Source organism: Emys orbicularis, chromosome 4, assembly GCF_028017835.1.
Source record: "Emys orbicularis isolate rEmyOrb1 chromosome 4, rEmyOrb1.hap1, whole genome shotgun sequence".
Lineage (NCBI taxonomy): Eukaryota > Metazoa > Chordata > Testudines > Emydidae > Emys > Emys orbicularis.
The window spans coordinates 128,415,537-128,430,099 of NC_088686.1; the positions used below are offsets into that span (position 1 = coordinate 128,415,537).

Below are 14,563 nucleotides of genomic sequence, written 5' to 3' on the forward strand. Positions count from 1 at the left end.
ATGATGCGCTGGAGAGGTTTTAGTTGGGGGCTGTAGGTGGCGGCTAGTGGCGTTCTGTTACTTTCTTTGTTGGGCCTGCCTTGTAGTAGATTCCTTCTGGGTACCCTTCTGGCTCTGTCAATCTGTTTCTTCACTTCACCAGGTGGGTACTGTAGTTTTAAGAACTCTTGATAGAGATCCTGTAGGTGTTTGTCTCTGTCTGAGGGATCGGATCAAATGCGGTTGTGTCTTATAGAGCTTGGCTGTAGACAATGGGCCGTGTGATGTGGTCTGGATGAAAGCTGGAGGAATGTAGGTAAGTATAGCCGTCAGTAGGTTTCCAGTATAGGGTCGTGTTTATGTGACCATTGCTTATTAGCACTGTAGTGTCTAGGAAGTGGACCTCTTGTGTGGACTGGTCCAGGCTGAGGTTGATGGTGGAGTGGAAATTGTTTGAAATCTTGGTGGAATTTCTCAAGGGCCTCCTTTCCCATGGGTCCAGATGATGAAAATGTCATCAATGTAGCGCAAGTAGAGTAGGGGCGTAAGGGGACAAGAGCTGAGGAAGCGTTGTTCTAAGTCAGCCATAAAAATGTTGGCATACTGTGGGGCCATGCGGGTAATTTCAAATTTCAAAAACAGACTCCAACGTGAAATTGCAGAACTGGAATTAATCTGCAAACTGGACACCATCAGATTAGGCCTGAATAAAGACTGGGAGTGGTTGGGTCATTTCAAAACCTAAACCTAATTTCCCCAATACTAATTTCCCCCTACTGTTACTCACACCTTCTTGTCAACTGACTGAAATGGGCCACTCTCACTTCAAAGGTTATTTTTCCTCCCTTGGTATCCTGCTATTAATTGATTCGTCTCATTAGACTGACCTCACACTTGGTAAGGCAACTAACTTCTTTTCATGTATTTATACCTGCTCCTGTATTTTCCACTCCATGCATCTGATGAAGTGGGTTCTAGTCCACAAAAGCTTATAACAAATTTATTTGGGCAGTCTCCAAGGTGCCACAAGGAGTCCTCATTGTTTCTACTCCTTAAATGTATTCACCATGTAAATAAAAAGCATGATAAATAAAGCATACTTTAAACACATAAAAAAGAAATCTCACCACTTCACAGCATATAACATAATACTAGTTCATTTTAAATCCACTCTTCTGTATCCTATTTTCCCATCCTTACTTTGAGAATATATCAACAACACATTTCTAATTTATGCAGTACACCAATTACAAGCTGTGCTACCTGTGCATAGGTTGATGCCAGTACAGCTTCCTCAGCACACCACTGTTCACAGAAAACTTCACTTTTGCTTTTCCATGTTATATAAAAAGCAGCAGGAAAACATAATCACTGCTAAATTAGTCAATTTAGGTCAACAATGGTAAATGTAGGTATTGCAGGGCCACCCTGAATTACAAATGAAACAAAACACAATCAATTAACAGGCTTGCCTGTGAGAACAGGGGCCTGCATTTCATGACCCAGGAGGTTCATTCCTGTCTTCGGGTAGGTCTACACTTACCCGGTAGTTCGGCGGCGAGCAATCGAACTTCTGGGTTCGACTTATCGCGTCTTGTCTGGACGCGATAAGTCGAACCCGGAAGTGCTCGCCGTCGACTGCGGTACTCCTGCTTGGCGAGAGGAGTACCGCGGAGTCGACGGGGGAGCCTGCCTGCCGCGTGTGGACCGAGGTAAGTTCGAACTAAGGTACTTCGAACTTCAGCTACGTTATTCACGTAGCTGAAGTTGCGTACCTTAGTTCGAATTGGGGGGTTAGTGTAGACCTGGCCTTACATTTAATGTCAATGCTGGTGGGAGTGGGGGGAAGGAAGAGAGTTCCCTTTGACCACTTTAGAAAACCCAGAGTTTCGGGGAATTCTAGCATTGCCATAAGGTAGTACCCCTGCCTGTTGGTGGATTCGACTTGTTAGGGAGGCGGTATAAAATATATTCCTGAGATAAAATGGTTCTCAATCAACCTCCCCCCCACAGCCAGAGCCCCGAGACCCCCTGTCCCTCCCCCACGGCCAGAGCCACGAGTCCCACCCGCCCATCCACCACCACCACCACCTCCCAAGGAGCCCCGGGACAGCCGCAGCCGTGCCTCCCCTCCCCAGACTTCAAGCTGCTGCGGGGAAAAGCCTCACACTTCGTCTGAAGAAGTTTTTCATATGCCCCATGCAGATTCTGGGGCAGCTGAGGAGACAGTATTTGCTATTCAGCTTCCTGGGTTCATCCATATTCTCTCTGGAGTCCAGGGAGATTATTGATGAACCCAGGAAGCTGAATAGCACATACCGCCTCCTCAGACGCCCCGGAACCTGCATGGGGCATAATAAAACAAAATTTCCCCCCAAAACCCCATAACCAGGGGTCTGGCGGCAGCAGCAGAGCCTCCCCTGGTCTATTATACCTGCTGCCCATGCTCTCAACTGCTTAATCCCTCAATGATTTCTGACACACTGGCCATCTTGATCACATCCCCTGCAAAGCTCTATGTACTGCCCTGAAAACTTTCACCATGACAGTACCTGCCAGGGATTTATCAACACCAAACTGGTGCCCAGAAGACCAGTAACTATCACGAGTGGAGAGCTTCCACTGTAATTACCATTCTTTTCCATAGCATGGGGAGCTCTCATCCTTGTGATCTGGTACTGAAATGTGAGAGTTAGTCTACGAAAGTGGTAAAGAAACGTCTCCTTTCTGACCCTGAAGTTATGCCGCCAATTCTGGTCATTCCAGATCACAACTACAACTAGGTTCCACCAGTCTTTGGCTATGACTCATACCCAAAAGCCTTCTTCCATCCACTGATGATTATCCACAAGTGCAACACAAGTGATAGTGGATGCAAGACTAATGATTGCATTATGAATTCCGTGCTCATCTTGGACGCTGGCAGGCAGTGATGTCTGCTTGCCTCAGTGTGAGCCAGGGAGACAGAACCTATAAAGAATGCAGGTAAGGCTCAGAGAGGCTCACCCACCTGGATATTTTTAGTTTTCAACCTCTGCTGCACTGTGTACATTCTTGGGATTTATTTCACCTCAAGGAAAGGTCTGCATGTTACACCATAAGAACCAACAAAGGCTAACAAATATCCTGGTTTTAAGGGAAAAAACTCTTCCGCATCCTATTACTTCTGAGATCAGCAGGATCATGCTGACACTACTGTAGACCGGGAACAGATAGCTTTTCAAATGCTTCAGCACTTTCTCAGGAAGAACTAGGAATAAGCATTCATCCAGACTCTATTTTGAGAAAAAGGATTAGAAATAGCATTGAATAGAGACTTTATAGGCATTTAAGCAAGCCTTAAAATAGTGTGGGCACACTGTACTACTGGTACTCTGACTGGCTCAAGTATCTAGGATAAACAACAGCTATGGGGGCCAGACTTTCGTGAAGGCGCAGCTTCCATTTAGGCATGAAGTGTTCCAAACCAGGACCTCCCACTGTTCTCAACCTGGCTCTAAATACGTACATTAAGAACATAAGAATATACATACCAATGGTCCATCTAGCCCAGTGTCCTGTCTTCCGACAGTGACCAGTACCAAATGCTTTAAAGGAAATGAACAGAACAGGACAATCATCAAGTGATCAGTCCCAGGATCTGGCAGTCAGAGGATTAGGGGGAGCATAGTTGGCTATTAGCCAACTATCTTGGCTAATAGCCATGAATTTATCTAATTCTTTTTTGAACCAAGTTATACTTTTGGCCTGCACAACATCCCCTGGCAATGAGTTCAACAGGTTGACCATGCGTTGTGAAGAAGTACTTCCTTTTGGTTGGCTTAAACCTGCAGCCTATTAATGTCATCAGGTGACCCCTAATTCTTGTGTTATGCGAAGGGGGAAATAACACTTCATTATTCACTTTCTCCACACCATGCAGGATTTTATAGGCCTCTATCATATTCCTCCCCCCCTTGGCTCTTTTCCAAGCTGAATATTCCAGGTCTTTTTAATCTCTCTTCATAGGGAAGCTGTTCCATACCTCTAATCATTTTGTTGCCCTGCTCGAATATACTTTTTTAAGATAGGTATATATGCACGCAATATTCAAGATATAGGCGTACCGTGGATTTATATAGAGGCATTATGATATTTGCTATCTTATTATCTATCCTTTTTCTAATGGTTCCTAACATAGTTAGCTTTTTTGAACGCCACTACATATTGAGTAGATGTTTTCAGAGAACTATCCACAATTAGTCCAAGATCTCTTTCTTGAGTGGTAACAGCTAATTTACACCCCATCATTTTGTATGTATAGTTGGGATAATATTTTCCAATATGCATTACATCGCACTTATGAACACTGAATGTCACCTGCCATTTTGTTGCCCGGTCATCCAGTTTTGCGAGATCCCTTTGTAACTCTTCACAGTCTGGTTACAACTTAACTATCTTGAGTAATTTTGTATCATTTACAAATTTTGCTACCTCACTGTTCACCCTTTTTTCCAGATCATTTATGAATATGTTGAACACTAGCCACCGTATAGATTCCTGGGAGATATCTTTTTTACCTCTCTCAATTCTGAAAACTGGCCATTTACTCCTACCCTTTGTTTCTTGTATTTTAACTGGTTACTGATCCATGAGAGGACCTTCCCTCTTATCCAACAACTGCTTAGTTTGCCTAAGAGCCTTTGGTGAGGGACCTTGTCAAAGGTTTTCTGAAAATCCAAGTACACTGTATGCACTGGATCACCCTTGTCCACATGTTTGCTGATCCCCTCAAAGAACTCCCATCAAAAAGCCAGTGAAATATATGGTCATTCATATAATCAATATCAGTCCGATTTTGCTTTTTTGGTGTGGTTTTTTTGGGGGGGGGGGGAGGGGTTAGATAATTGAAAACGTATCTTTCCTTGGCAAGGGGACAAAGGTGCACTTAATTATTTTAGCCTGTAGAGGTCCCATCTATTTCTGACTTTCCCATTAAGGAGCATAGCTTGTAAGAAACAGTTTACTATTAATTTTGTTCTATACTAGCAAGCAAACAGCATATAAATTAGTTTTGAAGAGTGGTTCTTTGAAAAGGGTATATAAAAAGTCAGTTCTGATCAGTTGCTGAGAACCATAGTTGACCATATCCATCCAGAGAGAATTATTCTACACAAAAGGAGAGGTTCAAAATTGGGGGGGATAATGAAGATGGTTTTATAACCTCAATTATGAAGTCAGCACACAGGTAATTACACATTTTTGCCCTTTTTCACTAATTACTGAGTTAAGTGTGTGTGTGTGTGTGTGTGTGTGTGTATGTATGCAATCGCATGTTGTGGGTCCTCTTCCAACAGACTGTATTATCTGTAGATCTTACTGTACAATGCAGCTTATTTTAGTCTCAGTGTATAAAATACAGCAAGTTACTTCATTTTATTTCAACTCAATATGTTTAAGAATTCCAAGTGTATGATCAAAAAGTTGGACTGAAACATACAACTCTGGACACAATTTCAGAAGTGATACTCAGAGTGCAGAGAAATTAAGTCCACAAAAATGTGTTTTTATCCTCACCTCTTATTGGACGAGATTTAACTCTTTTGATCACTTAAATAAACAGGGTAGCACTCTTCTTGTTGTTGTCACATTAACTATTTCAAGATACCTGTACCACCTTATCCTTTAGGATAAGAACACTTTCCTCAAAATAAAGACCATGTACACCCACTTTTATCAAGCTAAATCTTTATTCAACAAGACCCTCCTCACCAAAGTAATTCTAGTTCACGGTTTTACATAAAAACAAGGATTATGACTAGAACTACACGTCAAGCTTTTTTATACTAACTATAGCCAATAAAATTTGGGAAATGTTTAATTTCATTTCTTTAATTGAATAGTTCAGGCTCATTTTGTGGCATGTTATAGTGTCAGTTTACACGTATATAGTGATAAACACTTACTACTTTTCCCACTATGTATTGTACTCTAAAATGGTGGTCATGTCTGCCTATGATAAAAAAAAAAAAAAAAATACAATTTAAAATTCTATGCTGAATAGTTAGTTACATGTTGTTCAAGTTAAAACAATGGGTAACTATATTAAAAACTAAACCAAACCTCTAGTATAGCCACAGAAATGCCACTCTGGACTCCGAAAAAGGCAAAGAGAGGAAGCTACAGCCCTAGCACACTACAATGCCAACATGGAGGGCAACACCCAACAAGCTGCCTCATTTAGGTCTGTACATAGTGACTGCTCCAGTTCCACTAAAGGCAGCGGTTCAATCACCAGGAATCTGGCCGAGGTGGAACTTTCGTAGATAAACACTCGAAGCAGCGGTACAGGTCTCCCCGTCCAAGCCTGGCTGCTCACAAGGGGTGAAAGCGGAGTCCTCCCTCCCTGGGACGAGCTCCGCTCTCTCGGCAGGTATGAAAACAAAGACTCTCGAGTCACTTTCACCGTTCCAGGCGGGAGGCTGAACGGAAAGGGGCTGTCTCGGGCCGCAGGCCAGTTCGCCCGGCCCCTCTCCCTGAGGCAAGACTGACGAGCTCTCAACGCTCAGCCCGTCTGCGGGCGGCTCGCTTCAGCTTGGGGTTCGCCTCACGGCCGCACTCCTGACGCCTGTGCTCCGGGGCCAAGCACCCCCAGGCCGCGGCCCTGCCGTGAACCGCCATTGGGCCCGGCTGCCACCGGAGGACACTTCTCCGACACGCGTGGGGTCGGCAGGGCGTGGGGAGCGCGGGCTCCTCGGCGGGGCCGGGAAGGGGCCCCTCACACTGTCCGGTCGAGCCTCTCCGCCAGCCGGAGCCCTGCGCTGGGGCCAGCGGGCCGGGCGCCGTGCCTAAGGGTGACTCCCCGGGCTCGGCTCGCCTCCCCCCCCGACCCCAGGGTCCCCTTGGGCCCCCCGCGGCCCGCGCACAAAGGGCCGCTCCGCTCGCGGCGCCATGCGGGCGGCGCCGGGCCCTGGGCACTCACCGGCGGCGGCCGCACCTTGCAGATGCCGGTTTGCTCGGCGATGGGTCGGATCTTGTGGATGAAGGCGAAGGGGTCGGCGAACTCCTCCCAGCTGGGCTCGAACACGGGGCACTCGGGCGGCGGCAAGAACTCGGCCATGGCCGGGCTGGGGCACCGGCAGCTCCTCAGCCAGCTGCCTCCAAACAATCCTCTAACAGACGCTGGTCGCCGAGCGCCGCCAGAACGGGCCGTGCACCTCCGCCAAGCCGGGAGAGAAAAGAGTCCGGCCGGCCGGGCGCCGTGACGAACCCCCTGCCCCTCCGCCTGGGGGAGAGAGCATGCCCCAGAGGCTCCCGCGCCCCCATTGTGCCTGGGGCGCCCACCCGCAGGCCATGGGGTGCCTGGTGCTCACCCCCCCCCCGCCCCATCAAGGCCCCTCTCTTACAGAGTGAGGACTCACACGTACACGTGGTCTGTTGTAGAGGGGTCTGCGGCTCACATTAGAGTACAAGCTACGAGGGTTATAAAAATTAGAGGCCCCTCCATTCTCAGTGTTTGATGCAGTATTAAATAATTCCCTACAAGAGGCCGTGGTCGCTATAGCTTGGGACCCCAGATCATGGTCACACCGACCCATTTGTTATCCAGCCCTGGGGTTCTTTCCAGAACACAGAGTACAGGCCACATTTCTCTGGGGCTACTCCCAATCCTCATGCAGGGTTTCATTTCTTTTGCTTCCACCTGGAGCTCAGTTTCTCCCAGATATCTGATTTCTCCCCCCCCCCCCATATTAGAAAGACAAGGTGGGTGAGGAAATATCTTTTATTGGACCAACTTTTGTAGGTGAGAGAGACAAACTGTCAATATGACAGGCATAGACTCACCCAAATCCAAAAAGGAGCCTGCTTCTGATAGTATAAGGGCTGCGTACAGAAGAAAGGACTAGTCTACACTAGAAGCACTATATTGGCACAGCTGCAATGTTTCTGGTGAAGATGCTCTATGCCAGCTCCACAAGCAGCAGTAGCTGTTTTGACATAGCACTGTCCATACCAGTGCTTAAGTCAGTGTAACTTACATCACTCGGGGATGGCTTATTCACACCCTGAGTGATGTAAATTATACCAAAGTAAGTGATAGTGTAGACTTGGCCTAAGATGTAAATTTAAACTGATTTAGTTAAACCAGTAAAAACATCAGTGTGGATACTCTTACTGGAATGGCTTTCTTTGTTTAGTTTACACTGATTAAGAACTTCTAGGTAAACCCAAATAAGCTATTCTTAAACTGAAATAAGTGCCCATGCAGGGGTTTGCACCAGTTTAATGAAATTGGTTTTAAAAATGATTTAAGCTAAACTGGTGCAATTTGTCTATGTAGACAAGGCCACAATTCTAGAGAGAAATGAGACACACTAGTATTTTCTGAAGGGACTTCTGGTCATGAGGATATTGCATCTTAGGGTATGTCTACACTACGGGATTAATCCGAATTTATATAATTCGAATTTGTAAAACAGATTGTATAAAGTCAAATGTATGCAACCACACTAAGCACATTAATTCGGCGGTGTGCATCCATGTACCGGGGCTAGCGTCGATTTCTGGAGCGTTGCACTGTGGGTAGCTATCCCATAGCTATCCCATAGTTCCCGCAGTCTCCTCCGCCCATTGGAATTCTGGGTTGAGATCCCAATGCCTGATGGGGCCAAAAACATTGTCGCGGGTGGTTCTGGGTATATCCTCCCCCCTCTCCAAGAAGCAACGCCAGACAACCGTTTCGCGTCTTTTTCCTGGGTGAACAGTGCAGACGCCATACCACGGCAAGCATGGAGCCCGCTCAGCTCAAGACAGCAGTCATGAACATTGTAAATACCTCACGCCTTATCGTGCAGTTTATGCTGAACAAGAACCTGGAAAACCAGGCGGCGAGGAGCAGGCTACAGCAGCGCGGCGACAAGAGTGATGAGGATATGGACATGGAATTCTATCAAACCGCGGGACCCGGTGCTTTGGAGATCATGCTGTTAATGGGGCAGGTTATAGCCGTGGAACACCGATTCTGGGCCCGGGAAACAAGCACAGACTGGTGGGACCGCATAGTGTTGCAGGTGTGGGACGATTCCCAGTGGCTGCGAAACTTTCGCATGCGTAAGGGCACTTTCTTGGAACTTTGTGACTTGCTTTCCCCTGCCCTGAAGCGCCAGAATACCAAGATGAGAGCAGCCCTCACAGTTGAGAAGCGAGTGGCAATAGCCCTGTGGAAGCTTGCAACGCCAGACAGCTACCGGTCAGTCGGGAATCAATTTGGAGTGGGCAAATCTACTGTGGGGGCTGCTGTGATGCAAGTAGCCACAGCAATCACTGAGGTGCTGCTACAAAAGCTAGTGACTCTGGGAGATGTGCAGGTCATAGTGGATGGCTTTGCTGCAATGGGATTCCCTAACTGTGGTGGGGCGATAGATGGAACCCACATCCCTATCTTGGCACCGGAGCACCAGGGTACCCAGTACATAAACCGCAAGGGGTACTTTTCAATGGTGCTGCAAGCTCTTGTGGATCACAAGGGACGTTTCACCAACATCAACGCGGGCTGGCCGGGAAGGGTTCATGATGCTCGCGTCTTCAGGAACACTACTCTGTTTAAAGGGCTGCAGCCAGGGACTTACTTCCCGGACCAGAAAATAACCGTTGGGGATGTTGAAATGCCAATAGTTATTCTTGGAGACCCAGCCTACCCCTTAATGCCATGGCTCATGAAGCCATACACAGGCAGCCTGGACAGGAGTCAGGAGCTGTTTAACTACAGGCTGAGCAAGTGCAGAATGGTGGTAGAATGTGCATTTGGCCATTTAAAAGGTCGCTGGCGATCGCTACTGACTCGCTCTGACCTCAGCCAAAGAAATCTCCCCATTGTTATTTCTGCTTGCTGTGTGCTCCACAATCTCTGTGAAAGTAAGGGGGAGACCTTTATGGCAGGGTGGGAGGCTGAGGCAAATCGCCTGGCTGCTGATTACGCGCAGCCAGACACCAGGGCGATTAGAAGAGCACACCAGGAAGCGCTGTGCATCAGAGAAGCTTTGAAAACCAGTTTAATGACTGGCCAGGCTACAGTGTGAAATTTCTGTTTGTTTCTCCCTTCATGAAAACCCGCCCCCTTTATTGACTCATTCATTCTCTGTAAGGAACCCACCCTCCCCGTTCCCCCAGCTTTCTTTCAAAGGAAATAAAGTCACTATCGTTTAAAAATCATGTATTCTTTATTAACTGATTATAAACATAGGGAGAGAACCAAGAAGGTAATCTGGGTGAGGTTTGGGAGGAGGATAGGAGGGAAGTAAAAGGCCACTGAACAAATTCAATATAATGACAGCCTTTTGGTTGGGCTGTCCACTGGGGTAGAGTGGGAGGGTGCACGGAGCCTCCCCCCCCCCGCGCGTTCTTACACGTCTGGGTGAGGAGGATATGGAACATGGTGAGGGGGGAGGGAGGTTATACAGCGGCTGCAGCGGCACTCTGTCATCCTGCTGCCGTTCCTGAAGCTCCACCAGACGCCGGAGCATGTCCGTTTGCTCACGCAGCAGCCCCAGCGTTGCAGCCTGCCACCTCTCATCTCGAGCGTCCCTCATGACCTCACGTTCACTGGCATCTTTCCTAAATTTAGATACTGTGTCCTTCCACTCATTCAAATGAGCTCTTTCATTGCGGGTGGATTCCATTATTTCTGTGAACATGTCGTCTCGCGTCCTCTTTCTACACCGCCTTATCTGAGATAGCCTTCGGGACGGAGGAGGGAGGCTTGAAAAATTTGCAGCTGCTGGAGGGAGGGTTGAAAAAAAGGAGAGAAGTTTTTAAAATGATACATTTTACAGAACAATGCTTATACTCTTTCATGGTGAAAAACACTATTTACATTACATAGCACATGTGATTTCAGTACAAGGTCGCATTTTCCATCTTAATATTGAGTGCCTGTGGCTTTGGTGTTAGAGATCACAGACGCAGGTCCGGGCAACAGAATTCAGCTTGCAGGCAGCCATGGTAAGCCATTGTCTTTCGGCTTCTGCGCCCTCCTTTCCCACATACCAAGCAAAGCCTGTTGACTGCTGCGGTTTTCCTGTTAACCTTCAGCAGCAGAAAACAAACTAACCCCGCCCCCCCCCATCCAATTCTCTGGGATGATCGCTTTATCACTCCCCCCACCGCGTGGCAGGTACCCCCCCGCCTCCCCCTCCCGCCATGAATTCTCTGGGATGATCAATGTACCCCTCCCCCGACCGCGTGGCTGGTAACAGGGAAGATCCCTGCTAGCCAAACGCGAAAAGCTCAGGGCCAATTCCCCCCCCTGTGCTTGGCTAACTGCAGGGAAGGATTTCTTTTCAGCCACAGGCAAACAGCCCAGTAGGAACGGCCACCTCTGTCCCCTTAATTAAGTTCCCATATTTCAACCAGGTTACCATGAGCGATATCACTCTCCTGGGGATTACACAGCAAGATAAAGAACGGATGTTGCTTGAATGCCAGCAAACACCGGGACCATACGCTGCCAGGCTTTGTCAGGCAATGATACCAGATTACTTGCTGCAAGCATGGCGTGGTCAAGTGTCCTACCATGGAGGACGGAATAAGGCTGCACTGCCCAGAAACCTTGTGGCAAGGCTTTTGGAGTACCTCCAGGAGAGCTTCATGGAGATGTCCCTGGAGGATTTCCGCTCCATCCCCAGACACGTTAACAGACTTTTCCAGTAGCTGTACTGGCCACGAATGCATCCCAAGTCCTCAGGGCAAAGTAATCATTAAAAAACGCTTGCTTTTAAAACAAGTTTTATATTTTAAAAGGTAAACTCACCTGAGGTCCCTTCCATGGGGTCATGGTCTTGGATACTGGCTTGGGAGGGTACTTCAGTCAGGCTGAGAAAAAGATCCTGGCTGTTGGGGAGAACGGAGTGCTGGGTGCTCTCTGCAAGCTCGTCCTCCTCCTCTTCCCCATCCGCAGAATCCTCAGGTGTAGCTGATGAGACTATCCCCGACCCGGAATCCACGGTCACAGGTGGGGTAGTGGTGGCGGCCCCCCCTAGAATTGCATGCAGCTCGGCGTAGAAGCAGCATGTCCGCGGCTCTGACCCGGAGCGACCGTTTGCCTCCTTTGTTTTTTGATAGGCTTGTCTGAGCTCCTTGACTTTCACGCGGCACTGATCTGAGTCCCTATTGTGGCCTCTCTCCATCATGCTCGTGGAGATTTTTTCAAAAGTTTTGGCATTTCGTCTTTTCGAACGAAGTTCTGCTAGCACTGAATCCTCTCCCCATATAGCGATCAGATCCAGTACCTCCCGTACGGTCCATGCTGGTGCTCTTTTTCGATTATCAGCCTGCATGGTTACCTGTGCTGATGAGCTGAGCTATCTGTGGTCACCTGTGCTCTCCACGCTGGGCAAACAGGAAATTAAATTCAAATTTTCCTGGGGCTTTTCCTGTCTACCTAGCCAGTGCATGCGAGTTCAGATTGCTGTCCAGAGCGGTCACAATGGTGCACTCTGGGACAGCTCCCGGAGGCCAATACCATCGAATTGCGGCCACACTAACCCTAATTCGAAATGACAAAATCGATTTTGGCGCTACTCCGCTCGTCGGGGTGGAGTACAGAAATCGATTTTAAGAGCCCTTTATTTCAAAATAAATGGCTCCGTTGTGTGGACGGGTGCAGGGTTAATTCGATTTAACGCTGCTAAATCCGAATTAAAGTCATAGTGTAGACCAGGCCTTATTGGCATTGCTCTCCATGCAGGTTTTATAAGGCCAGGTTACACTGAAGATACCTGGAAAGATACTGGAGCATATTATTAATCAATTTGTAAGCACCTGAAGGATAATAGGGTTATAAGGAATAGCCAGATTTGGATTTGTCAAGAACAAATTATGCCAGACCAACCTAATTTCCTTATTTGACAAGGTTATTGGCTTAGTGGATAGGTGGGAAGCAGTAGATGTGATAAAAAAACAGGAGTACTTGTGGCACCTTAGAGACTAACAAATTTATTAGAGCATAAGCTTTCGTGGGCTACAGCCCACTTCTTCGGATGCAGACTAACACGTCTGCTACTCTGAAACCTGTCAGTAGATGTGATATATCTTGATTTTAGTAAAGCTTTTGGCAAAGTCTGAAATGAGATTCTCAGAAGCAAACTATTGTAATTTTATCTAGACCACATTTCCCTAAGGTGGGTGCACAACTGGTTGAAAGACCGTATTTAAAGAGTAGTTATGAATGATTCAGTGTCAAACTGGGAAGGAGCATCTAATGGGTTACCGCAGGGGTCAGTCCCAGATTTGGTACTATTCAATATTTTCATTAATGACATGGATAATGGAGTGGAGAGTATGTTGATAAAATTTGCAGATGACACCAAGCTGGCAGAGCCTGCAAGCACTTTGGAGGATAGGATTAGAATTTAAAACGATCTTGACAAATTGGAGAATAGGTCTGAATTCAACAAGACACGTGCAAAGTACTTCACTTAGGAAAGAAAAATCAACTGCACAACTACAAAATGGGGAATAATTGGCCAGGTGGTGGTACTGCTGAAAAGGATCTGGAGGTAATAGTGGGTCAAAAATTGAATATGAGTCAACAAGCTTTCTGTGGTGTATTAACAGGAGTGTTGTATGTAAGACACAGGAGGTAATTGTCCCACTCTACTTGGCACTGCTGAGGTCCCAGCTGGAGTACTGTGTCCAATTCTGGACACTACACTTTAGGAAGATACAAATAAATTGGAGAGAGTCCAGAGGATAGCAACAAATATGATAAAATCTTTAGAACACTTGTCTTATGAGGAAAGATTTAAAAAACTGGACATGTTCAGCCTTGAGAAAAGAAGACTGAGGGAGAACCTGATAGCCTTCAAATACATTTAAGGGCTGTTATAAAGAGGATGGTGGCTAACTATTCTCCATGTCCGCTGAAGGTAGGACAAGAAGTAATGGGCTTAATTTGCAGCAAGGGAGAGTTAGGTTAGATATTAGGAAACACTTTTTAACTACAAGGGTGGTTAAGCTCTGGAATAGGCTTTGAAGGGAAGCTGTGGAATCCCCATAATTGGAGGTTTTTAAAAAAACAGGTTGAAAAACACCTGTCAAGGATGATTTAGGTTTACTTGGTCTTGCCAAAGTGCAGGGGCTAGAATTGGTGACTCCTCAAAGTCCCCTCCAGTCTAACGTTTCTATGATTGTATGAAACTTGAAGAAAGATATGGTCCCTGGCCCCAAAGAATTAGTCCTCTAAAACACAGACATTAGAGCCAATACAAAGCAAAGTTTGGTACTGGAATCACAAACTACACTAGACTTGCAAAATGTAGTTTCAGGCATACAATATGTGGGTAATCTGTTTATTTGTCATTATTGTCCATTGTGTAGTGTGAGGCTTGCTCATCTCTCCCCTCCTCCCCCCGGAATATACACAGTTTTTCTTCATCATGTTTTAATGGAATGTCCTCTCGGTTCTGATAATTTGAGGGGTTTTGTTTTCTTGTTTTTTTGCGCTCCCTGTAGTCTGGATAGAGCAGAAAGCACCTCTCTGTTTCACTCTCCTCCCTCACACTGGTTGCACTCCTCCTCTCTGGGGCTTGCACTGTACTTTGTATTC

The 14,563-nt window shown here is 46.8% G+C and overlaps 1 protein-coding gene across 4 annotated transcripts in view; it reads right to left on the reverse strand.

Moving 5' to 3' along the window:
* The window catches only part of KDM5B (lysine demethylase 5B), a 188,952-nt gene extending 181,858 nt beyond the window's left edge, over positions 1 to 7,094 (reverse strand). For 3 of the 4 annotated variants that reach the window (XM_065403805.1, XM_065403803.1, XM_065403802.1), the window contains exon 1: positions 6,941 to 7,094. In XM_065403805.1, the coding sequence (XP_065259877.1) occupies positions 6,941 to 7,078 (138 nt within the window). In that variant the 5' untranslated portion in view covers positions 7,079 to 7,094. The remainder of the gene's footprint in view (positions 1 to 6,940) is intronic. The other variant, XM_065403804.1, reaches the window with a different exon arrangement.
* Between the last annotated feature and the right edge of the window lie 7,469 nt (positions 7,095 to 14,563).